We start from the raw sequence: 25,637 nt of genomic DNA on the forward strand, positions 1-25,637 counted from the left end.
ATTCCCTCTGCAGTTTTCAATGCTCCCCCATCATCCAAATGGGTTTCCTGAAGGAAAGCTACCAAGCACCCCATGTTTCTGCAGATCAGTTAAGAGCTTTTCCCTTTTAATTGGTGAATGCAAGCCATCTATATTAAGGGTGGAAAAATCAAGATTAGCCATGAGAGCAAAAATCAGCATATGTCCAAAGCTTTACATAAGCAGTCACGAAGGAAGGGATCCCCCAGCATAGATCCACTCCCCTCCCAGAGAAACACGAGATCGCAGCAAGCAAGTAAACATGGGGTTCAGGTGGGTCAACATTCACACAGCCCCATTCACACCCATGTACACAAATCAGCCACACACTAAACAAACCTCTCAACATGACAGGCAACCTTAACGCTCAGTCCCCCAGCCAGGAGAAGCACCCTCCCCACAAAACAGAAAAAACGGCGAAGAGGTGGATCCTTCTCTCCCCACCAATAGGAGATGCCCACTACTGACCAGGGGCTTCCGGAACCAGTGGGATTCCAGACTAAACGTCCCCAGCCCTTACCAGGCACAAAACTAAGAAAAAAGTCTCTAGAAAAATCACAGGCACCAGAGGGGACCAAGCAAAGGCGCCATATCCAGCAGCAGGCATTAAAGGGATCACAATCCAGCCTTTCCAATGCCAGAAAAAAAAATGCTGTCAGAAAAATAAAAAGAAGCAAACAAGTTCGGAGAAGTCCATGGAGAATAAGCCAACAAATAGTAAATCCAAATCAAGCAGAGCAAGGGCCTCTGTGCCAAGGAAGCACGTCAAAGGCAGCACCGCCACTCAAAAACATGAAGGAGAAAGATACAGAGCTGCGCACGTCCTCATCCCGGAAGTTGGGCAATAAACTCTTTGATTGCTTAGGCCGAAGAAAACATTTTGGTCTCACCCTGAAGAAAAACCCGCAGCCTCGCCGGGTACTGTAGAGTGAACTTGATCCCACGTTGATACAGCTGCGTGCAGTAAGGAGAAAACTCTTTGCCTGCCGCTTGCAATTTATTGGAGAAATCCGGAAAGAGTAGTAATTTAGCATCTTGATATGTGAGATTTTTCAGAGTGCGATAGGCTTGTAGAATCTTTACCTTGTCCGTGTAATGTAAACAGCGAACAATGACCTGACGGGACTGCAATTGATTTGGCCTCCCTGCACCAACCGGTGCACCCATTCAACCAGGATAGGCCTCTCAGCCATGTTGAGCTGCAATTGGTCAGGGATCCATTTTTCACAGAGCAGCACCAGATCATCCTCAGATACTGATTTGGGGACCCCCACTATCTGCAGGTTGTTCCTGCGGTTGCGCGTCTCCAGATTTTCAAGCTTATTTTCAAAGGATCTGTGTCGTTTTCCTAGCTCGAGCGCACCCAATTCCAGCACTGTCAGCCGTTCCTCATGTGCCACTAATGTGTTTTGCACCCCTGACAAGGACTCATAAGCCTCCATTTTGTCGCAGACTTCATCCACCGAGGTTTGGATGCAATACACATGATCCGCGAGAACGGTAGAGACAGCCTGAGTAAAGTCTTTTAGTACCGCCTCAGAGAGGCCTGGAGAGGGCCCCTCCAAATATGGGCCTTCTACTGCCATCTTGTTGTCGCCCCCAACAGTTTGGTCAAGGCCTGTGCGCTTTGGGCATCCAGCCATCTCCGCCAACAAGCTCAGTGCATGGGTAAGGTAGTTCAGCACTCTTCTATATCACAATATCCGACGATTGTGGAGATCAAGAAACGGATAAAATGAAGGAACCCCGCCAGTTCCTAGGGAGCGAGAGAGAGAAGCATGCGCGCAGGCAGACTGCATGGACATGCCCCCCCCCCCCCCCCTCCCTTATGACATTTCTAAACACTTTTGTCCTTGAGACGTGAATTTCTGGTTTAGAGCAGAAGTCCCACTGCTGCCAGTCTGCCACTATATGTGGCACATACCTAAGTAGTCAAGGTTTTGCTTTTATTTACAGTGGCAAAATGCTTACACATTTTATGTTCACAACTTCCAAAATAACTCAGGCCAGCTATTCTCAGGGGCTGCCTAACCCCTCTGTACTCACATAGTTTCACTTCACTTCATAAACACCACATTCAGGTCAGCCATGTTACAGGAGCTGCCTTCAGGAGCCCCAGGGGCCTGTCTAAGCCTTCTAAGGCCCTAGCTCTTTTCCTCAGCTGAGGAATCCTTCCGGGGACCATAATCCCTTGCTACACTCACCCTTAAAGTGGACCGGGCCAAATACCTGGAGCCGGTCCTTAAGGTGTTATGGGACTCAGGTACATCTTCTGTCCGCGGGGGGGGGGGGAGAATTGATTTTAAGGATCTGTATACATTGAGGGGGGTAATAAGCCATTTATGCATATGAAACCTGGCTTTATGCATGTAAGTGGATGCTCTACAATTGACCTGGGTGCATACTAGAATGTGCACAACCGAGTTTTCACACATGTTTTTGCTCCACTGAGGAGAAACATTTCTGGGGGTGGAGTTGGGGTAGAGTTCTGACTTTGTAAATTACATGTGTAACCCCCCTTTTACCAGTGGCTTCTTTCTCAGCCTCAGAGCACTTCTGGGAGCACTCACTAGGGTGGAGGAAATTACTCTTGAGGTGCATGGGTTGGGGGTAAAGTTCATCTGCAAGGCTAAACAAAAACATAGTGTCCACACCAAAGTTGGGCTCCAAAAGAAAAAGCAGTTCATCAATATAAACAGAATCTCACAGTCCACATTTCAGTACACCAGAAAAATGCAGGAAAAACAATTCAAATCTCACAAAATCAGTTTGCCCTCAATAATACTTTCCCCAAGATCAGCTCTTCTTTTCTCTAATTTTCCAGGTCCGCTGCAGTTCCAGATCCAAACACATTCTCTTCCCCAAGTTCTCCTTTCAGTTACTCACACAGCATCAGGATAGGCTCCAAGTTGTTTTCCCCAACCCTGCACTGAAGCTCCAGACAGGAGCCACCCTTCCTCTGGTCCTGCAGACCTCCAATAAGGTTCTTTTCTTTGACTGAAATCTCCAGCTTCTTCGACTCCCTTTTTCTCAAAGTCCTTGAGAGCTTGTGGAAGCACCTCAGCTACTCATCATAAGTAGCACACTGTGGATGATACTATATCTCTCTCCTCTCTTAGTCTTTCCCCTCTCCAGAACCTCCGAATCCTTGTGGAAAGCATATTTTATACTTCCCTTTAGCACATACCCCCTACTGAGCTGGACCAACTTGTCATTCAATGAAGTTACAAGGTGATACATGTAAGACAAATAGGAGAAATTATTTTTTTACCTAATGCATAATTAAACTCTGGAATTAGTTGCCGGAGGATGTGGTGAAAGATGTTAGTGTAGCTGTGTTTAGAAAAGGTTTAGACAAGTTCCTGGAAGAAAAGTCCATAAACCATTATTAAGGTGGTCTTGGGGAAATCCACTGCTTATCTCTGGGATAAGCAGCATTGAATCTATCAACCTTTTAGTATCCTGCCAGGCACTTGTGACCTAGATTGGCCACTGTTGGAAACAGGATACTGGACTTGATGGACCTTTGGTCTGATGTCACTCAAATTAATAGCTTTCATACCCCTTGTTCTCTGACTGAACTGCCTCTTCCAGAAAGCTCCACATTATAAAGAATAGAACACACTATAAAAATTAGCTTTGCTTTCCCAGTGGCCTTTCCCTGAGGGAAAAATTGTATTATTAAACATAGGACTCATTCTTTTCTATACCAGTATGCCATCTAGTGGCCAAGCAGGGGCCACACATGCATACCTTTTGAATTTCAAAAGTAAGAGCCTAAGTTACTTGGAGCAGGTGTAACTTTGTGTAAGCTAATTTGTGTGCACACTCGACAAATTGCCTGAGAATTTTCAAAGCAAACTACTGCACGCTACCACTATACAGGTTGTTATAAAATTATCCCCCTAGAGGACAATTTTCTAAGGCTTGTATACGGATAAACAAAAACCCGTTTTTTTACCTGTGTAAAATGGACTTTTGAAAATCGCTCCCACCCCCTCAGTACGGGTAAAAGAAGTCAGAGTTAGATTGAGGAAAAGTACATGCAGTGATATCCATTTTGAAGTCATCGTGCAGACCTTCCAGCACATTCTTTGCTCCTTTTGCAATGCAGGTGCAAAGCCCATGGGTACTTTAGAATGCCTGGGTGTGCATGCCAGCCCATTTTCAAAATGGAAATTTCGAGGGGAGTTTCCCTTTGAAAATGAGCTTGTACCCAACGGACCTGCACTCTGCTTGGGAACTCTTCAAAATAGCCTCCTGTAAAGCGAGAGGAATTAAAGGAAACTTATCAGCAGCACAGGCATGTCCTTCAAAGATCTCTTGCCTTCGACAGGTTTCCTTGAATAATTAATAGACCTATTTAGCTCTCATATTTCTTTATCATCTTATCAGCAGTTCTAACTTGTGTTAGGCCAAATTTATCATGAATTTTCTCTATTTCTTCATTCCTGGGAAGAGCCCTTAGCAAACCTACCTTCCTTTGTGTACCACTGACCTTTGAGCAAGGTAGGCTCATCATCCCTTCCAATTCCAGTCATTTTCATTTCATGGTAGCAGTCTGAGAAAGAGAGACATCAGGAGGCTCCAGGAAATTCTCTGCAGCGCAATGAGTTAACATCTTTGCTTCCTTAATGTTTATCTTTAGTGACCAATCTCTTGGGGATCCGCTGCTCCTTGGGTGTACTGTAGTGTCATTTTTATTTCTAGGTTCTAGCTATCTGTACTATAAGCGACCTATAATATAGGGCTCTTTGTTTGCTCCTGTTCTGATGTGTGCAATTTTAGTTAATGATTTTGCTGCTCATAAGTCATCTGATATAATTTTGTTGCATGTTAAGCTTAATTTTTGGAAATCGTACAATAAAGGAATCTGGTTTGCATTCCTACTCCTCCCGTTTCCCTCCCTCACCCAGCGGAGAAACAAACAATGGTGGAAGGAAGCGGAGGAGCAGCACACGATGGGAGGAGGGAGGACCCCCTCCCATTCACTAGTGAAATGATGTGCAGAAAGGTAGGGCACATCTGTAAATCCCCACAAAACGTTTTAGAGAACATTGCTAATTACATTTCATGCTCTGCTGGCCCCGCATCTTCCCTCCCTCTGGTGTGTTGTGATCAGATTCTCCTCACATGCACAGATCACATGCACTGGGATTTACCACTAGCATCTGTAGGCACGGGAAAAGAGAAACAGACCACTTTATTCCTATAATACTTTAAGCAAAGGTCACATAAACAAAAAAATCTTACCTGCTCCTAAGCAGGAACCAGCTGGGCTTGAGTAAAATCCACAGCAGTTTCTCTGTCTGTTCTTTTTCAGTCATCCAAGCTGGCTCTTGGTTCATCCTTCCAAGCCGGTCTCGCAGAGACCCTCTGTGTCCATATGGATCTGAGAGAGCTTAAGTTTTCTACCTGGGGAAAATTCTATGCAAACTGGACCTTCCCTCTTCTTGGACAAAAGTGGTGACCCTTCCTCTGGGACTTGGGCAAACTCCAGGCATCCTTCCTTCCCTCAGACACCCTGCTATGGGGACTTGGGCAGCGTGAATGTGCTCGCTTCCTAGTGTGTCAAAGAAGATTCTCCCTGACTTTGGCCCATTTTCTAAAAATATGAATATTACCTGAAGAAAGCAAAGAAGCTTTTTTTTTTTTTTTTTTACTCTTGAGAAAATTTGTGAGTGCAGCGACTCCAGCATAAAATCTAAAGCAAGTCTTTGCATGGCAAGGCTATTTCTGGAAGCTCCTCTTTCATGTCTGCACCCACTTTTAGAGAGCAAGCCAAGTCTTCCCCCTGGTGGTAAAGAAAGAGCATTTACTCAATACTGTTCGCCAAAAAAGAGCGTCCCATAGAGTCGCATTGCTAATTGTTGCATAATGCTATAGAGAGTATTTATCTGTGGAGGAAGGGTAATTAATTGAAAACAGCATCTTTATTAGGGATTCTTCTCTATGGGGGAGGTAGACTCCTCTGCCATGATCTTAGGCTGAAATAAGTGTTCCGCCATCGTATGGCACAAACGAAGGGCAATTATGTAAACTGGAACTAGATCATAACTGGATAGGCTGTTAGTCACATGGCTGTTGAGCCAAGGGCTACAGCACACAAAGGAAGTAGTGTGAGGGCCATGGAGGGACCCTGAGCATGGGCTGAGAAATGGTGGCATTTGCAATTGCTTTTGATTCCTTATGGTTTAACCCAGGGTTGCTGACACTTGGAGTGGAGGGGTTGCCAGGCCAACCAATCAGCCTATGTGGTGCTCAGCCTGCTCGGCACTCCGCAGGGGGGCCCGAGCGCACCAGGACTTGTATGTGAGAGGGAGCAGGGTTCCCCCGAGCTGGCCCTGCACACGGAAGGAGAAATAACTGCAAAAGTACAACAACCCTGCACTAGAGAAGAGGGGTAGGATTGGGAAAGAGGAAGTAAGAGGATGCAGAAAGGGGGAGGGGAGAGGGGAGAAGACTGAGTGATAGGAAGGGGAATATGGAAGGCAAAATGATTGAGAGAGAGTCCATTTTGTCTGTTTTTCAAGTGGGCAGATTTTAAATGTCCATACATGGCTGTCCTCTCTTCTTGTTAGTCTTCCAACTCTTTTTCCTTGGTTTTCTATGTTACCTTTCATATTTATCATTTTTCTCTGTCTCTGATATTTTTCTTTTATTTTACTTTTTTCAACATCTTTTTACCTCTGTCCTCCACTCCTCATGTCTCTTGCTTCTCATTTCCGCTTCCACTTCTATTCTTATCCATCATCTCCCAATAAATCTTTTTCTTCCCCATTTCACCCTTACTTCCAGTCACCATCTTCCTCTTTCACCCCTATTCTCTTATAACTCTCCACCCACCCTTCAGTTTCCTACTCTTGGCTCTCCCCACCCACCCGACTTCCTACTTTCTCTCAGCTTTCCCCTTCCCGGACCCCTGATCTGTCTCTCTCAGCTTCCCCTTCCCAGGAGCCATTTTGCTCCTTCTAGCAGCTTCCCATGCCTACAAGAGGGCTTTAATGTGCTTGGCCCTATGTGGCTGGAGTCAGCAGGCTGGAAATGGTATTTGGTATGGTTAACTGGCAGCAGCCCTGATGTATATCACTCTCCATCAGGCTGAGTATATTCTGTGGATGGTGCAGGGCTGAGCTCCCCTGCTTGGCTTCTCAGAATCAGGCCTTGATCCTAGATTTATTTTATTTGTTTATTTTATTTATTTATTTATTTATTTATTTAGGTGTTTTATATACCATCATTCCATGTGAGAATCACTAGATCACAGCGGTGTACAGGTTTAACACTCACAGACAAAGGATGAGTTACAAAGGCAGGCATGCATACGGGTGAACATGATTTAAGAAATATTTCAGCAGCACTGCTTTAGCATCAGATTTTGTGGTTCCCTGTGCTGTCATTAACGGCTTGGATTTCAAGAAGTTTGTTATAACTCCTCCTCTGTTTTTTGCAGTCCACCCTGGTGATGTCCCCTAGACAGAGAACGAAGGTGACCCGGATCACACCAACCATGAAAGGTAAAGAGCGACCCAGTGGAAAGGGACTTCATCTCACGTCAAACCTTTTCTGGGATTAGCATTGGATGTTGCTGTATGTGAGCTGGCAAGAGATTTATGTAATCTCAAGAGTGCACGTACGCACGTTGCCATCTCTGGACGACTCTTATGTTGGCCCAAGAAGAAGTATCACTGACTGCAAGGACCAAGCTGGTTACTAGAACTCTTCACTTCAGCTGTTTTTCCCAATATCTTAATAGTATGTTTGCAAGAAGACTTCAATCCATCCAGTCTAACCCAGTCTTGAGTTCTCCAGGTTTGGGCAAGCTTTGGTGGCAATGCAGGAGAAGGCATCCATTTAAGATACATGGGAGTAAAAGAAAAAATTCCTTCCCAGTCCTAACAATGCAGCTATCGAAGCAATGCCATACACCAGCCCTTGTCTATTAGAATCTCACTAAATCTAAAAACCCAGTGAGAATCAAAACCATGACACGATTCAAACATGCTTGGGAAAGATGCACAGTATGGTGGTAAGTAGGGATGTGTTGTCGTTTGTTTTCATTACTGCACACTAACTTTTTTAGTGCTCGTTAAATCGAATTAATATGCACTACAAAAAACTAGCATGTACTAAAATGCAATGACACAAAAGAAGATAAAACCAAAAAAATAATAAAATGTTTTGGCTGCACACCCCTATTGGTGAGGGAAGGAGATGAATGCAGGTCAAGTAGAATCTCAGTAGGTTACGGCAGACTGGAGGGGAGGCAGGGGCCAAGGAATCTTTATCTGCTAGTTACTATGGTGTATGTTACTAAACACCATTAGCCTCGAGAAACCCATCCAATGTAATTCCAAACCATGAAGTTACAGAAGCAGGTAGTATTGTGTCAGTCAGCTGCACATTCCGTAACTTAATTCCTCTTCCTTCTGACTTCCTGTATAAATCCCAGTCCCTGTAATTTACAGTACCACACAGATCAGTGAGGAGAGCCACAGCAAATGGCCTCAGGAGAAAGATTTTATCTTAGCCTGGTTTAATTCCTCTTAAACTATCTTTAATTGGATTACTGTCGCCTTACAACCTCACTGCAGCTCCTACTCTAATTCTATCAGTGTCCAGAGATTTCAGTAAACTAGGGGGAGCTGTCTAAGGGGGGAAGTCGGTACTGCAGTTTCCTAAACAGCTGCTAAGGTATAGGAAATGAGCAAGACCATTTTTTTTTTTAGTTCATCCAAGTCATTTTTTTTTAATCTCAGGAATTCTGAAGAACAGTTTTATTCATAGTGAGGTTGACATTCAAAAGGTTTGTCCAGGTAGCTTTTGGGTTATCTGGACAATCCCTGAGATTTGAATTTCCTACCCCCCTCACCAGTAACAGCTAGATAAAAAGCAGCAGAGCACGCAGCATTCTGGGGGTATGGCTAAAATGTATCCGCCTAGTCCCAGCACTAGCCAGGTAAATCTGGTCAGAAAAATCACTAACCTAATGTTACCCAGGTAGCTTTAATCGGTTTATATTCAATGGAACATTTACTCTGAATATCCAGGTGAAGTATTACTATTATTATTATTATTATTATTATTATTATTAATAATTCTAATGAATCACATCTTACATATGTATATCAATGTGATGTACATAATAAAAAACAAACATACCATACGTAAAGCTAATAGTGAATAGAACAAAGTAAAAATTCTGAATTTTAAAACTAAAATAAAATTAAAATTCAAAACCTTAAAACGAGAAAATAAAAAAAACCCAGAAAACAAACTCAAATGCAAATAATAATTATATTAATAGTAAAAAAAAACCCACCATAAATACATGTATAAAATTAAACTGAAAATACCCAAAAAGTCAGAAAAATATTAATCTTGGAAGGCCTTTGTGAAAAGAGAGGTTTTGAGGGACTTCCTAAATTTGACATAGGCTTTTTCAAGGAGTAACACCAAAGGAAAAGAATTCCAAAGACTGAGAGCCAAAGAAGAAAAACAGATTTCACAAGTATGTTCCAGTCTTATCAACTTGAACAAAGGGAGAACTCTAATAGCTCTTGTTGCGAAGAATGTACTCTGCGTGTAGGCAGGTATGGGATAAGAAGAGTGGATAAACATGACTGAGTACGCCAATGGAAAGCTTTGAACGTTAAACAGCCAACTTGAACTGAATCCTGTAAGACACTGGAATTCAATGAGAAGTGGCGTGATGCGATCTAATTTTTTCTTACCAAAAATTATTTTCGATGCTGTATTCTGTACTGTTTGAAGTCTGAGAACTTAATTGTAAGAGAGGCCATGTAGTGTAGCATTACAATAGTCTAACCTGTTGAGTATTCGAGAATAGGGGAACATCTTCAATTCTTTAATATCTAATAATGGTCTGAGTCTTCTGATGAAGCTTAGGAAAAAGTAGGAATGCTGAATTAGAGTAGAAACATATGAAGAAAAATTGAGTGAAGAATCTATTTGAACCCCTAAAGAAGTAACTGTATTCTTCAGAGGTATTTGGGTTTCAGCCATGAGATAGGAGTAGGTAAAGCCAAAGAAACACTATTTCTAGTGAACCAAATGGCCTCAGATTTTTCAGGATTAACTTAAGTTTTGAAGTCCAAAGCCAAGTAGCTATCTCAAGGAAGCAATGATTGAATTTAACAAGAGAGTCACCCTTTTTTTTAAATCAGTACTAGCAGGTTGTCAAATACAGAACTGCAGGGTCCAGTCATAACAACATAAAAACAGTCAGACCAATGATCCATCGAGCCTAGTATCCTGTCTCCAACAGTGACCAGTCTGAGTCAGTTGGAAGTATCTAGCAGATATTATTGAGATGATCACTCCCAGAAGTAGAGTGAGGTGAACCCCCAAATCCACCTAGCTAATAGTTGTTAATGAGCCTGGCCTCTAGAAACTTGTCCAAACCTTTTCCAGATACAGCCTTGGAGAATCATTGTGAGGACTCTGTATGCAGTGTTGCCTTCCTGCCAGCAGGGGCCTTCAGTGAGCCATGTAATCTGCCTCAGTCCTCCAAGCCATATTGCTTTTTTCTTTTTAGAACTTCTAAATAAATGTTTTCACTATTTATGCAATTTCAAAATACATATCTCAAAATAAACTTGAAAAAGAAATCTCAAGCTAATATAAGAAAAGCAAAACAATGACTACAATGAACAAAGAAAGTTATATATCAGCTCATAGATCAAGTCCACAAACTGAGAAGATCCCAATCCAGAAAGTGATATAATATATTCCAAAACAAATAAGGGAACATGGCAGTTAGCTCGGAGGGCTACAAAATTGAATGCTGCTCACAACGAGGGGGGGGGGGGGGGGCAAGGTCTGCGCATATAAATTTATCAGTGAGAAGAAAGGAAAGTTGGCTGGGCTCAAAAAACACATACATAATGCCATTATATTAACACAACAATTGCAAGGGAGCTTAAGAAAAAACTGTGCTCCTAATTATAGCACCCTAGGTCTCAGCAAAAGAAACAGCTTTCCATTTCCTCTGTGTTGATCTAGCAACATCAGGGTAAGCCATAATCTTACATTGCAGGAAAATGCGACCTCTGATGTCTAAAGTACTTCCTAAGAAGCCAGTCTCTGTTGGATTCTAATACCAAAGTGGACCAGTAATGTAGCAGGTCTGGCCAAAACAGAATTAGGTGACTCCATTAGAGCAGTAACATCCAAAGGGGTTATCAGATATAAGAACGAGACCCTGCGTTGTATTAGTTTTACTCTCAAGAGGCAGAAGGTAGTAAATCCGAGCAATAGGTGGTAATGCAGTCTTAGAAACTCAAGGGCTTCCATCATGTACTGTATCTTCTAAACATATCTTTAGCAGAATTTGTTGCCAGAGGATGTGGTTAGTGCAGTTAGTGTAGCTGTGTTTAAAAAAGGATTGGATAAGTTCTTGGAAGAGAAGTCCATTACCTGCTATTAATTAAGTTGACTTAGAAATTAGCCACTGCTATTACTAGCAACGGTGACATGGAATAGACTTAGTTTTTGGGTACTTGCCAGGTTCTTATGGCCTGGATTGGCCACTGTTGGAAACAGGATGCTGGGCTTGATGGACCCTTGGTCTGACCCAGTATGGCATGTTCTTATGTTCTTATAAACCATAGGAAGACATGGAAAATTTATGAAATGCAGATTCCTGTGCCTCAAAGAGTTCTCCACATTATTAGACAGAAAGATACTGCCTTTAACCAAGGTTGTGTATTATGGAGAGGGGTCCACAGGCTGGAAGATACAGAGCTGCAATATATGTCAACGCCTGTGCTGTGTATTTAATTTTTTATTTCTATTCCACCTTTTGTGACTGGACAGCAGCTTACAATAATGTTAGGAGAGCTGCCGGCAGCAGGTTACAATGGAGAACAAACTGTAGCAGTGATACAGTTAAAGACAGATTACAATAGACTTATGGTTGAATTAAGGGGGAGACAGGAAGCGTGTATAGACATTAAAGGCTGAAAATCTATGTATGTTGGTAGGGTAAATAATAATGGGAATTAATGCATGTTCTTAAGGTGTGGTATATGTGAGGACAATGGCCAAGTCTGGTTATCTGCTTGATTTGCCTAGGGAGTAGGTTTGGAGGCATAATCATACTGGCTTTAGAGCCACAGTTTCAGATGATGACAACAATGTCATGTAGTCATTATTGGCCTGCAAGGTGGAGTGAAGAGAGATTCACATATGGTGTGTGTTGCTCCACTGAAGGTCCTTGTTCTTTTTTGTTTAGTCACAAGGCCTTACGAGGAGTTGATAGGTACTGGTTTGGGTAGGGGTCCGCAGGTTGGAAGATACAGATCTGCAGTATAGAGACAGTGCCTGTGTGCTGTGTACTATGGGGAGGGGTCCGCAGGCTGGGAGATGTTGATTAGTGTTTGCCTTTCTCCTCTGCAGAGCTGCAGCTCATGGTGGAGCACCATCTGTGCAAACAGCAACAGGAAGTTGAAGGCGACGGGTGCTCTGAGTCCCAGGACAGCTCGGCAGAGATACCTAGCCCTGAGAGCTGCTGCCAGGGTCACTTGGATCCCAGCCCTGCCCCCACCAAGACAGACACGTACAGCCACTTTGCACAGGACCACGCAGAAGCAGATAACAGACTGACTGTAACAGAAAGCGGAGGGTTGGAACCTCTCAAATGTGCGTAAATAATCGCTAATGGGGGTTTTTTTTGACCTAGCAGTTTCCTCCTGTTCAATGGGTACCAACTTAGTTTAACCCAGCCATTCCAGCAATGGTCCTTGGTCAGCAGTCCGGCTGATAGGTGTCACTGTTGTGCAACAACTGGAACTCTGAATGCAGACACCAGCATCCCAGCCAGCCCAACAATCAGAAGATGTGAGCCAGGTCTTTCTGCTTGGAAGTGCTCAGCACTGCCACTTAGTCGGCCCTGTACACGCTCATGTTATCACCTGAGGAAAGATGGCATCTGCTGCCAGATTTGTAGAGAACTGGGGATTTGTGCCCCCAAGTACTGCAGAGAACGTGAATGGGGAGGGGAGATAACAGTGTCTCCTAGCACTGAAAGGGTGCAGGGATTCATGTCCTTCAGCACTGTGGCAGTAAACGAACTGTTTGCCCCTACCGTAAGATTCATATTGCGACAGCTGAGCCACTTAGAGGAGAAAGGCAAAAAAGCAGGGGAATCACAACAGGCCTCCACCTGCCATAAAGATCAGAGGGCCACACTGAAGCAAGCTCTAACAGAGGTGCAGACAGGGTTATGAGATGGTTTCAGGTCAAGGAGAACAGGTTGAGCCAGTCCTTACCCCATCAATGTGTATCCCCCTTTCCCATTCTGCCTTTTAGCAGGGGGCACATAAGATACCGTGACTTAGTCCCGACTCATTCTTACAAGTCCTTGGTATGGCTCCTCCAGGGGGATGAAGGATTATCTACAGGGCCCAAGATGTTTAGATGGTATAGAACAGTGATGGCGAACTCCAGTCCTTGAGTGCCACAAACAGGCCAGGTTTTCAGGATATCTACAATGAATACTGCATGAAATAGATTTGCATTCAATGGTGGCAGAGCACGCAAATCTTTCTCATGCATATTCATTGTAGATATCCTGAAAAATGGCCTAGTTGTGGCACTCAAGGATTGCAGTTAGTCATCCCTGGTATAGAAAAAAGGAGACATTTGATACAAGGTATTGGTGTCCCAAAATAATACATCTTTATCCACAGATATTTTTCCACAGCATTTGCTCTGAGGACAAGTGGGATGGCAGTCCTTGCATATGGGTTACATCATCTGATGGAGCCCAGCACGGAAGTTTGATGTCAAAGCTTCTAGAAGCTTGAGCATGCTTTACTGAGCATGTGCAGCCCTAGCTTCCTTCCTGCCTCCCAGGCAGGGCCCCTAAATCTCATTTTTTCCACAGAACCTGCAAGTCACTATTCTTTGATCTCTCTCACAGCTACTGCAGTGAAAGTTTCTGGAGCTGCAGAAGTTGGTTTTTATTGCAGGGCCCTATAGATTTTATTTTCTCTTTTACGTACCTTTAGATAGGTTTCGTTTTTTTCTACTTTATTACTGCCAACTGCAAGGTATGTAGGCCTAATGCTCAGCACAACCTGATCAGGTTTTTGTTATTCACTAATAAATATGTTGCCCAGCAACTTATGTGTTTTATTTTGTTCCTTAGCCTTCATGAATGTTTTTTGCCTTTGTGTATTGAAATGTGCGACCTGTAGTTTTCAGGGTCCCTGTCTAATCGGGCTAGGCCTCTAGCCTGGGGACTTGCCTGAGTTCAGTCTAGGCAGGAGCTCCATGAGATTTAATCTATCTGCTAGGTATCGATGTAGGTTTAGACAATGAAGGATTCAGAATCGATTCTCCCCCTTGGTACTAGGGGAAGGGAGCCTACTGGTACTAGATGAAGGAACATTCCCGTGGGGAGGAGAATTCATTGTCCCCATACTCTTGGGAACCACACCAGTCTCCACAGGCCCAAGATAATTATCACCTCTGCCCTCTCTTCCCTGCCAGTATGTTCTGGCAAGGCAGTTTCCTAAGGAAAAGTGGGAGAGCTCGAGCATGGGTATCTAGCACTGCTGATACTCTGATAGTGCCATTCCCCAAAGGCATTTGATGCCCATGCACATCCGAGTGCTAGGGCAATGAATGATGGGAATTGACTGAGGCTCTGTCAAGTACCATGAAGCCTAGCAGTGTGGGGAGACATCCAGCATCAATGCCATGCACTATCCAGCAGCATGCACTGCCAAGCCAGCGGCATTGAGTGGGGTGCTATCAGTACCATAGTGTCGACATCATGTGCACCAAGGGTGCAGGGTGCCTGTGAGCACCATAGGTGCTGGGCAGAATCAGGCATGGATGCAGCCATGGGAGTACAGAGAGCCATCAACTCTGGCCACTGTTGAGCACCATTGGTGCTGTGAGCGCTGTTGGCGCCAAGTGTCATTAGCACAGTGAGCACTATCAGTACCAAGCACTGTGGGTGCTGAGCACCTTTAGTGCTACTGGCACAGTGAATGCCATTGGCACCCTCCATGCTAAGCACCGGGATTATCATAAATGACATGGGCACCATCAATACCATCTGGCTGAGTGCCATGATTGTCATCAAATGCAGTTGGCGCCTCCTATGTTGTGAGGTCCCGGGCACCCTCAATTCCACACCGAGGGAATCAGTGGGGTGAAATACAGTATGGACACCAGGCACCATCAGCACCATCATAGTGCACCACTATGGGCACTGGTGGAATCAATGGTTCTCACCATGGCGAGGGAAACATGCTGCAGCATGGGTATAGATGGCAATGGCAATGATGAACCAGTATTCAGCCTGCAACATTGGGCACACCTGTGCCAGCAACTGCAAGGTCAGGCACCACCACAATGATGCAAAATGATTCAGACACCCATTAATGCTGAACCCTGCTCTGCTATTGACAATTATTGTCATATTCTGTGCGCTAATTAGTGACCAAAATCACTGGTGCACTGATATGTCTCTTGTGTGGGTCAGCCGACCTTCAGCCAAGCCCCCTAGATACATGAGTGAGTTCCTGCCTTCTCCTGGTTGGACCACCCAGTTGGGATGAGTACCAAGAGAGTAGAATTAGCAATTCGAGCCATATTTTACCTCCCCCATGAGAAGGGGAAGATTCTCTAAAGTATCCTTCCTTTGATGGCTTGTGGCCTGGATGCTTCCAGGAATTATACAATCACAAGCTGTCTGATCTCTTGCAGAGGCAATGCCTGATGATGGCACAACTTTTGGTCACACAAGCAATGCTCAATTGGTTTCACTTGTATATCTTTCATGCCATTTCAAATAGTCATATTATAAATAAGTACACCTTATTATAAATATTATATTACATATTATAAATTGTACACCTTGAATACTGTGTACAATTCTGGTCGCCGCATCTCAAAAAAGATATAATTGCGATGGAGAAAGTACAGAGAAGGGTGACCAAAATGATAAAGGCGATGAAACAGCTCCCTATGAGGAAAGACTAAAGAAGTTAGGATTGTTCAGCTTGGCGAAGAGACGGCTGAGGGGAGATATGATAGAAGTCTTTAAAATCATGAGAGGTCTAGAATGGGTAAATGTGAATTTATCTACTCTTTTGGATAAGAGAAGGACTAGGGGGAACTCCATAAAGTTAGCATGTAGCACATTTAAAACTAATCGGAGAAAGTTACTTTTCACTCAACACACAATTAAACTCTGGAATTTGTTGCCAGAGGATTTGGTTAATGCAGTTAGTGCAGCTGGGTTTAAAAAAGGTTTGGATAAGTTCTTGGAGGAGAAGCCCATTAATCAAGTTGACTTAGAAAATTGCCACTGCTATTACTAACAACAGTAGCATGGGATCTTCTTAGTGTTTGGGTACTTGCCAGGTACTTGTAGCCTGCATTGGCCACTGTTGGAAACAGGATGCTGGGCTTTCTTAGGTTCTAATATATGATTCTATCATTTGATGTGGGACCCACACTCACAGAGTTTGTATATCAATCAAACTCAAAGTTGGTCACTTTACTTTATTTTCAATCCACTTTGTTTTATTATTTTTTTATTTTGAATTTTTTGTTAAAATATATGCAAAAATCTCACGGTATGCTGACAAACTTCAATATCATGTATCATGGGATGAATGCTCAATGTAAATACACATTTCAGTTGGCAAGCATTAAATGAAAGTCCGGAGTCCCAATCCAGATCTCAATTTTCATTTGTAATAAGGAGAATTCTCCTCTCAAAACATTGAATGAAAGTCCTGAGTCCGGGACTATTGGCTATTTGAAATGGCATGAAAGATATACCAGTGAAACCAATTGAGCATTGCTTGTGTTACCACTAAAAGGTTTTCTGGAATACGCGTAGTGTACTTTGGGCGGTGTTTGTGATTGATATCGTACAACCTTTGGTCAACCCCGGGATTGGAGCAGCTCCATACAGTTCTCCAGTATGGAGCTAGGGAGCGGAAAAGGAGGGTCTGCTAGAACTTTATCATTTTTTTTTCTCCTTGCTGGTGAACTCCTTTGTGGCAGTAGTGATGTAGTGTTAGGGTCACCAGCTGCTTGCTTTAGTGCCAGGAGAGCACTGTAGCGAAGGGGAGGTCCTTCGTTCGATCTCTCCACCCATCAGCAGCAGCTTCTCACTCTCGTACAGAAGACTCAGTGAATCAGCGGTTCATGGCCCAGATCCCAATATCGCAGCGGTGTCACCTCTGGGTATAAGGGCGGGATGAGAGTTTTAGTATTCAGCAGTACTCAGGTTATCAAGAGCAGCAGTATCCCTATTTGATACTCCACCCAATTTCTCTCTGAGAAATGATTATGCAGCTTCTCGATGTCAAGTACCATGTCAAACACCTTACATCCAAAGAAAGGGAATGGATTTCGGTCACACACATGCCGCTGACCCTGAAAACTTTGAGAACTTAGTCCCATCCTGAATGTAGATGCATTAAATAAGACCTGCTAAGGGAAACCTTAGACAGCTTTCCCCTCAGCTCCTTATGTCCTTCTCAGGGAAGGGGATGCTTTTACTCTCCCTTCTCCTGCCAAAATTGCTTCTGAGTAGCTGCTTTCTACCTGAACCATCCTCAGTGTGCTGCCGGATTCAGGGAGGAAAAACTTACTTTGTTACTTCATGCAGGCGCTCAGGCCGTATATCACAAGACGAGTGATGCTGTCGCAAGATGTGCCATCTTGCAGTATTGGAAGCAGAGATCTGCTCCCAAGGGGCAGGAAAGGACTCCCACGTTAGGGGGCCGATGCAATAAGACACGCGTTGAAAACCGGCACTTATATTGCGTCTCATTTCCTAATGTGCAAGCAGTCATATCCGCTGCTGAGGAGAAGCTGCGTAAAAAACGGATGCTCTTGGGGAGAACTGTGTCCCTAGCACTCAATGAATTGGGCACCCACAGTTGCAGTGGATGCTCAGTATGGGCGTCCATTTTTATCCCACTTCTTCAGGCCGATTTTGCAGAGGTTGCTGAAGACGCCTATAGCTAAGCGTCCCTTGCTATGGGCATCTAATTTGTAAATTCAGAAGATTTATTTTTTTTTAAATCAAGCCAGTAGACATTTATTTTTTAATGATACTAAGTAGGAGGATACTCAGAGGACCGTATTTTTAAATTTCTCATGAGCCCTCGACTTTACGCCAACTCTGGGGTTGGAGTTAAATTTGCTGTGTTAAAAAGTGTGTGTTCGGCGCCCAGCGATTTTCTGCATCGGGGGATAGAAACATATAGAAACATAGAAACATAGAAATGACGGCAGAAGAAGACCAAACGGCCCATCCAGTCTGCCCAGCAAGCTACGCAGTTTATCCATTTTTATTTTTTTTTTTATCTTCCCCCCCACCTCTTTTTTTCTCCCCCTCCCCCGTCACTATTGGCTTCCAGCACCCTCCGGCCCCAATTCCCTTCCACCCCTCCACCAATGCAGAGAGCAGTGCCGTATCCGCATCCCAATGAACATCCAGTTCAATCAGGGGTAGCAACTGCCACAATAAATGGCCACACCCCTGCCCCATACTCTTACCCACCTCTGTTTTGCTTGTTTGTTTTTTGTTTTTTTGTTTTTGTTTTTTTGTTTTTTGTTTTTTTGGAGATGGCAGCCCTCCAACCTTCCGCTCCGTGAAGGTGGAACACAAACCACTGGCATCCCGCTCCGTGAATGCCTCTGTGGCTACTGCCGCTCCGTGCAGTATTTTGCTGCCTGAAGGTGGAACAACTACTTGCCACTGGCATCCCGCTCCGTGAATGCCTCTGTGGCTACTGCCGCTCCGTGCAGTGTTTTACCACCTCCTCTATATTTATGCCCACTAGACTTGATGGATCCACAGTGTTTATCCCACGCCCCTTTGAAGTCTTTCACAGTTTAGACTTCACCACTTCCTCCGGAAGGGCATTCCAGGCATCCACCACCCTTTCCGTGAAGAAATACTTCCTGACATTGGTTCTTAGTCTTCCTCCCCGGAGCCTCAGCTCGTGACCTCTGGTTCTGCTGATTTTTTTCCGTCTGAAAAGGTTTGTCGTTGTCTTTGGATCATTAAAGTTTTTCAAGTATCTGAAAGTCTGAATCATATCACCCCTGCTCCTCCTTTCCTCCAGGGTGTACATATTTAGATTCTTCAATCTCTCCTCGTACGTCATCCGATGAAGATCCTCCACCTTCTTGGTTGCCCTTCTCTGTACCGCTTCCATCTTGTCTTTGTTTCTTTGTAGATACGGTCTCCAGAACTGAACACAGTACTCCAGGTGAGGCCTCACCAAGGACCTGTACAAGGAAATAATAATAAAAAATAATAAAAATAAAAAATAATAGCCTCATCTACATGGAATTTACATGTGATGGGCGCTATTGGCTACGCATTTGTTTGGGTGTGCGTTTTGGACACACTGATCTCCTTATTACTTCGGGTACTAGTCTAGCATGTCCAAACCGCACATAACCCTGTGTGCTAGGCTGGGCGCACTTTATTGCATTGGTCCCAAGGAGAGTGCATTTCAAATAACTGCTGTGAAAAACATGAACACATTGCTTTGCATCTGTCTGCAGACAAGTCAACATCATGCTTAGGTTGTATGCTGACCTTTAAGACAGGGATGGTTCCATCTACTCTGCATGTTAATCATCTGCAGCATTCAGCCATGAGAGACACTCTGTCCTGATGGCTTATCTATTCTAAAGTTGTCTAGTACAACTTACCATAACCATGGCTGTGTGCATCCATGGCTGTGTGCATCCTTGGATGTTGCTTAGGGATTTCCACTGTCTTCCTTCAGTGGAAGACAAAGTGTTAACCTGAAGTTTTTGAGGGTTCATTTGACTGACAAAGTCTCCCTTCTCCATACAGATATTAATTCCACCTTGTGCAATAGGAAGCTGTCATACTGAAGAAAGAGGCTCTTTTTAGCAGTAGGGCTTTAAGTCCTATGCCAAATGGTGGAGGAGTCTGTCCTGCTGGTCTAGAACCCCCTGGGGTCAGGGGTGGTGTCTGGATATCCACATAGGCAAAATCCTATGGCAGAGAGGTTCCTGGACTTCCACCTCAGTATATCCTTGTCCTAGACTAGATTCTTGGATTTTATTTAACTCACTCAGCTTACATGGCCCTGTGTATACTGAGAAAAGCTAGGCAGTTAAGATCTTCATCGCTTACTATTGGTTGAGATAGATTAAATGGAAAATACCTGAGTGAACTTTCATTAAAGATTTAGTAAGGTTAAAGAATTGCCCAACATTGATCTATAGAGCTTAGGGGCTGCCTCTCTATCCTCTGCAGCCCCAGAATCTGTCTGGTAATACATCTCCTATTCCTCTGGCACCCAGAAGGGATTTCAGTAGGGAAGCCATGGTGGAGAAAGAACAGGTCTTGATGAAAGGCTATGAGGAAGAGTCCTAGAATAGTTTCCCTATTTTGCCAGAAACCTGTTTAAAATGCCTTCTGCGTTGTCACATGATGATATGATAACCGATGCAATTGAGTTTCGTTTGGATGAAATTGGTGTTTTTCTCCACCTTGTGCTATGTAGGTCCATGAAAGGATGATCTTAGTTACGCTTTATATTGGGCGCGCTTCAGTCAAAGCTCACTGCCGAGCCTTCCACTGTGTCATGGAATCCTAGCAAGGTGATCACCCAGTGGTTAGAAGCTCTTTTGAGCCTCTGCACTCGTTAGCATAATATCTGACCTGGAAGGTCAAATTTTTGTTAGTAATCACTTAGCAGGTGAGGTCTGCCAAAGACCCTGGTGCCTTTTACGCCTTCTTCAAACTTTTCTCCTAGTAAATTGTTAATATGCACATTACTAGTCACTGACTAACGTCATGTATAAGTCTATAAAGGCAAACCGTTTTTACTATTCGGATTCAAATAATCTTCATCTGGAGGGCTCTAAAGCCTCAGATGGTCTAACTCAGGTTTTCTTCTTGACCCTAAAAAACTAGTACACAGATGAGATTTCTACAATATACTCTTGCCCTAGGTTGATAGCACCTATGTAGAGAGTTCATCAAGCTAGGGCGAGAGTACATTGCACAAATCTCATCTTTGAGTACCTTTCCTCATTCCATATCACATCAAATGTTCACTGATGTGTACTGTATGTCTCACTGGGAATGTAAAACTGGTCCCAAAACCCTAGACCACCACCAAAACCCAGAGGCTCTCTCTCTACTCCACTCCACTCCACCCCACCCCCTATCCCCTGCCCAAAATGGGATTTGTAATAATATGGCAAATCCTGTTTCAGGCATATTGCTCAGCTTAACGCCAGGAAAAAGCACTGTTAAATGCCCCTCATTTTCCTAAATCCTACCCAAACTCCTTCCCTTTGACTAAATTTTAAAATTTGCATACACATCTCGTGATGCGATTAAATAATTGCATGCCCTCACGCATTTTGATGAATGTCCCCTGGTTAGATTGTGAACCCTCTGTGGACAGAGAAATTACTGCAGTAGCTGAATGTAATCTGTTTTGAAGTGCCTGAAAAAAGCAGAATATAAATAAGTAAAACAAATTCAGTGCAACCCTGTTTTGGTTCCTAACACAAAACTGACTTTTAAACTGTCTTTCCTATGGCGTCCCCTTGTGGTATAGAACCCGACTCCATTCCTTCCTAGGGCCTGTTATTGGTCAGACTGCCAAAAAAAAAAAAAAGAAAAACAGATAATGTGAGGTTAGCCTGTCACCACCCAAAACGGTAGTGACTTTGGCACTGTTTAGTTTTTCCCTTTCGGCTGAGGCAGCCTGTAGCTTGGGAGTCCCCACATATAAGGACTGCGATCCTGCTGGTTCTCGGATAAAGCAAAGTTACTTTCCTTGTAACAGTGGTTCCTCAATGGACAGCAGGATGTTGGTCCTCACGAAACTCTCCCAGCCTTCCCTTGGAGTTGGTTTCTCCACGCCATAGCTTATATGTGCTGAGGGACCCAGCCTGTGAGGCAGGAAGGAGCTGGGTCTGCACATGCTCAGTAGAGCACGCCTCAAAGCTTCTAGAAGCTTTGAAATAAAGCTCCATGCCTAGGTTCTATTGGATAATGTACACACATGTAAGGACTAACATCCTGCTATCCATCGGAGAACCACTGTTTTATCACAAAACATTTCTTACAATGTGTAAACAATTCTTTTTTTTTTTTTTTCCTTTTAGGTGAAGTGTCAGCTGGAAGGTTAAAGAGATCAGACCCGAGGGATTGTACCAGGACCTGCAGACGAGCCATATAGCATGGCGGGATTCTGCACACATGCAGAGTGCTTGACTGAGCAGGTGTCTTACAATATCATGGCAGATTTTCTCATTTATTTCTATTTTGTTAGTGTTAATGCTTCTAATCCATTGTTCTGTACAGTCCATTAGCCCCAGGCTCTCCGGGATTCCCTGGCCAGTGGGTGGGGAGGGGGTGAGAAACTCTCTCTAAGCCTTGGTGCTAGTCTCTGGCTTTCTGATGTTAAATTTGAAGAAACACGCTGGACTCTACATATAGGCTTCCAACATCTTTTACTGATGGATGGTAATTAAATTAGTCCATTTACTGAATACAAGTCCTTTTGTCAATCCATTACACAAACATAAATCTGGCAATTTGTGACTCTATAATTTTGTTCTACATGCTATTCCAAGCCAGATTTTCCTCCCAGATTTGGGATGGATAGTTGTAAAACTTTCTCCAAGACACAACTATACCAGTGAGCAAATGACCAAATTCAATTGCCAATTTACAATACCTTTGATTAGATGTCTTGGTAGTCAAGTCTCCTACTCCCCTTCTTGGTTCCTTTCAGGCTTGGTTGTACCTGTAGCGTACTCTTCCTATTCCTTTTCCTGAATATCTGGTAGATAGTTATGGAACTACACTGGTTGGGTGTCACTTTTCACTCCTCCCAGTAACTGGTTGGATACCCAGTCGTCCTTCCAAACCTCTACTGAGTAGATGAGTCTCACTGAGTGAGAAACTCGAGTAGCACCAAAAATAACTAAAAAAAAAAAAAAAAAATAGAAGGAAGGGTGGATAGTAAATTCTTTCAGTGAATCCAAAAATAAGGACAAAATCTGTACTACTCCACTAGGAAAAATGAATTGAAAACCTCTACTCTCGCACAAAACTAGACCCCTAAAAGGTAGGGCTAGAAGTGATTTTCTTTCAAAAAGGATAAAAAAATAAAGGAAGAGAAGAAAGGGGAATTAAAGAAATGCTTTCTCACCTGCCAGACCCGAACCAAAAATCCAAGCCCTCTGCCTTTTATAGAAGTAGGCAGCAACCACTACTGTTAGTTCACAGGGGGGAGCTGGAAAATAAGGGATATGCTTCCCTCTACCTATGCTGATGGAATAATCTTCTTAGTAGAGACCCAGTAGGGTTCTACAGAAAGAAGTTAGTACAGGACCTGTGAGTGGATGCCTGCTTACGGGCCCTGTGGCAGTCACACCTCTTCCACCACAACAGGCTTCCTTTTACTGAAAACACAGGCAAGGTGGGGTGGGGGCAAGGTGTCTTTTCACCATTGTTGCTGTAGGCCAGACTGAGGAGAGGTGGAGAAGGAAGGGGTACAGCACCATGTTGGATTGCTACCCGCTCCGGGCCCATACCAGCGATGGGATTGGCATACCTGGGAACTTTTGAGTTAAGTGTATCCAAGGAACTTGGGTATTTTCAAACTGGTCCTTACAGCATGGCTCAGGTCATGATTTTAGTAATGAATCAATTTTTATCACAAGTATGGCATCTACTCATGGTTTCAGACTCCTTCCTAAGAATCAGGTTAATTAGCAGTTCTCAAATTTAGTGATTTATACACTAATTCTTAATACTGTAGTTATTGTTCTCTCTTTCACTCTGTCTCTCTGTTCCATTCTGCATTTCTTCTCCCTCTTTCTATCCAGCTTTCTCTTGCTCTCTTCTTCTTTCTTCGCCCCAGGGACTGGCTACCACAAGCAGCGACTGTTTCTGTTCCAGGGCAGTAGTAGAACCATGCCACCAGAGCAGGAAGGAAGGAAGACCACACTTGTCCTGTTTTTGGAAACAGTTTTTAAGAAATTGTAATTGAGTGCCTGTGTGTAGTCCGTAACGTTTTTTTTCTTTACCGATGTCCCATATGGGAAATGGCCACGTGCAGAGCACCGGCGCGCCCTCCTTCATTGGTTTATCTCAGCGGAGAGTCAGAAGAGCACCAGCACATCTAGAGGGAGAAATACAATCCCTATGCACAAGACTTTTCGCCAGTACCATTTTGTTTTGGGAGTTTTGATACCCTTCACAATGCATTATGGTACGTCTGGTGCCGAAGTCAAATGGAAGAGGCAAGGACTACGAATACCATAATACATTTGGACACAAGTTCAAATCCAGGACTGGGCATATAAATCTTCCTATGGGAACTGGGTCTCATCGCATCTCTGGTCTCCCTGTAATTTTTCTTTTTCATTTGTTTCCCTGATGCAGAACTGCTTTAGAAATTTGCATAGTTATAGAAGACAAATAGGATCAAATGTACTCTTCACAACTTTATTAGATAAGAACGGCGGATCCAGAGTCCCTGCTGAGTGTACTGATGTAATGCAGGAATCAAAACAACCAGATTTTAATCAGCAAAAATGTCCCTATTTAACACTGACCTGCAAGCTTATTTTCAGAGTGAAACTCCCTCTGAATAAGTAAACGGTGCACACTCATCACAGGTACTTTGTACTTGCATTGAAGCAGGATATAAAGGATGCACCAGAAAGCATGCACATTCATTGGAAAGTTCAGTCATTGCATGTACTTCCCTTCCTGCACCCTAGACCTATTCTTGCTCACTTTTTTATGCAGATAGAATATATATGTTTTAACTTGTACCTGTACGTGGCAGGGGCTGGGTGGAGAGTGTGTGGAAGAAGTAGTATTTCATCTTCAGTTTTGCATTAACCTGTGTAAAAACATTTGAATCTTGTCCCCATGATGATAATTCATTTGGCTGTTAAAGACAAACCAGCATCATTTTGACTCCCTTTAAATCATTCTGGCTTTGATTTAATCCCTGCGGAGACATTGCTGTTGAAGACTTTGGTGTCCATCTTTGATTTGGGCAAATATACTTTGGGAAGGGGGGGGGTTACATTCATAATTTTGGATTTCATGAGAACATTTACTTTAAATAAAGAAAACTAAAAAAGACGTGTGGTGGTTTCTCCTATTTGTTTGTACCTGATCATGGTACAGTCCAAAGTGTCAGTATAAAGGAACTGTCCAGTAGTTCAGGTATGACTTGAGAGTTTGGTGGCCATTCACTGGATCATCTTTACACTGTCTATATCCTTTGTCTCCAATTCAAGAGGCTGTATCTCTGAAGAGATATAGATAGACTGCAGAATGGCCAGAAAAGGGCTACGAAAACAGAGCAGGGCATATGACAGATGCCTTGGGGTGGACCGTAAAGATTAAAGGGCGGATTTTCAGAAGGCCACGCGTGTAAAATCCGGCCTTTACGTGCGTAGCTGGGCCTAGCGCGCGCCGAGCCTATTTTCGTAAAGGCTGGTATGCACATAAGCACGGGCCTTCCTGAAAGGGGCAGGCCAGAGGGTGTTTTCAGGGTGGGGTGGAGCTAGAGGCG

At 43.7% G+C, this 25,637-nt stretch overlaps 1 protein-coding gene across 1 annotated transcript in view; it reads left to right on the plus strand.

Annotated features, from left to right (window-relative positions):
- Window positions 1-25,201, plus strand: part of PPP1R1A (protein phosphatase 1 regulatory inhibitor subunit 1A) — a 154,211-nt gene extending 129,010 nt beyond the window's left edge. Inside the window, exons 4-6 of the mRNA XM_029595122.1 lie at window positions 7,472-7,535; window positions 12,439-12,681; window positions 22,198-25,201. Of these exons, the coding sequence (XP_029450982.1) occupies window positions 7,472-7,535; window positions 12,439-12,681; window positions 22,198-22,271 (381 nt within the window). The 3' untranslated portion in view covers window positions 22,272-25,201. The remainder of the gene's footprint in view (window positions 1-7,471; window positions 7,536-12,438; window positions 12,682-22,197) is intronic.
- The last annotated feature ends 436 nt before the right edge of the window (window positions 25,202-25,637 follow it).

This window comes from Rhinatrema bivittatum, chromosome 3 (assembly GCF_901001135.1).
Source record: "Rhinatrema bivittatum chromosome 3, aRhiBiv1.1, whole genome shotgun sequence".
NCBI lineage: Eukaryota > Metazoa > Chordata > Amphibia > Gymnophiona > Rhinatrematidae > Rhinatrema > Rhinatrema bivittatum.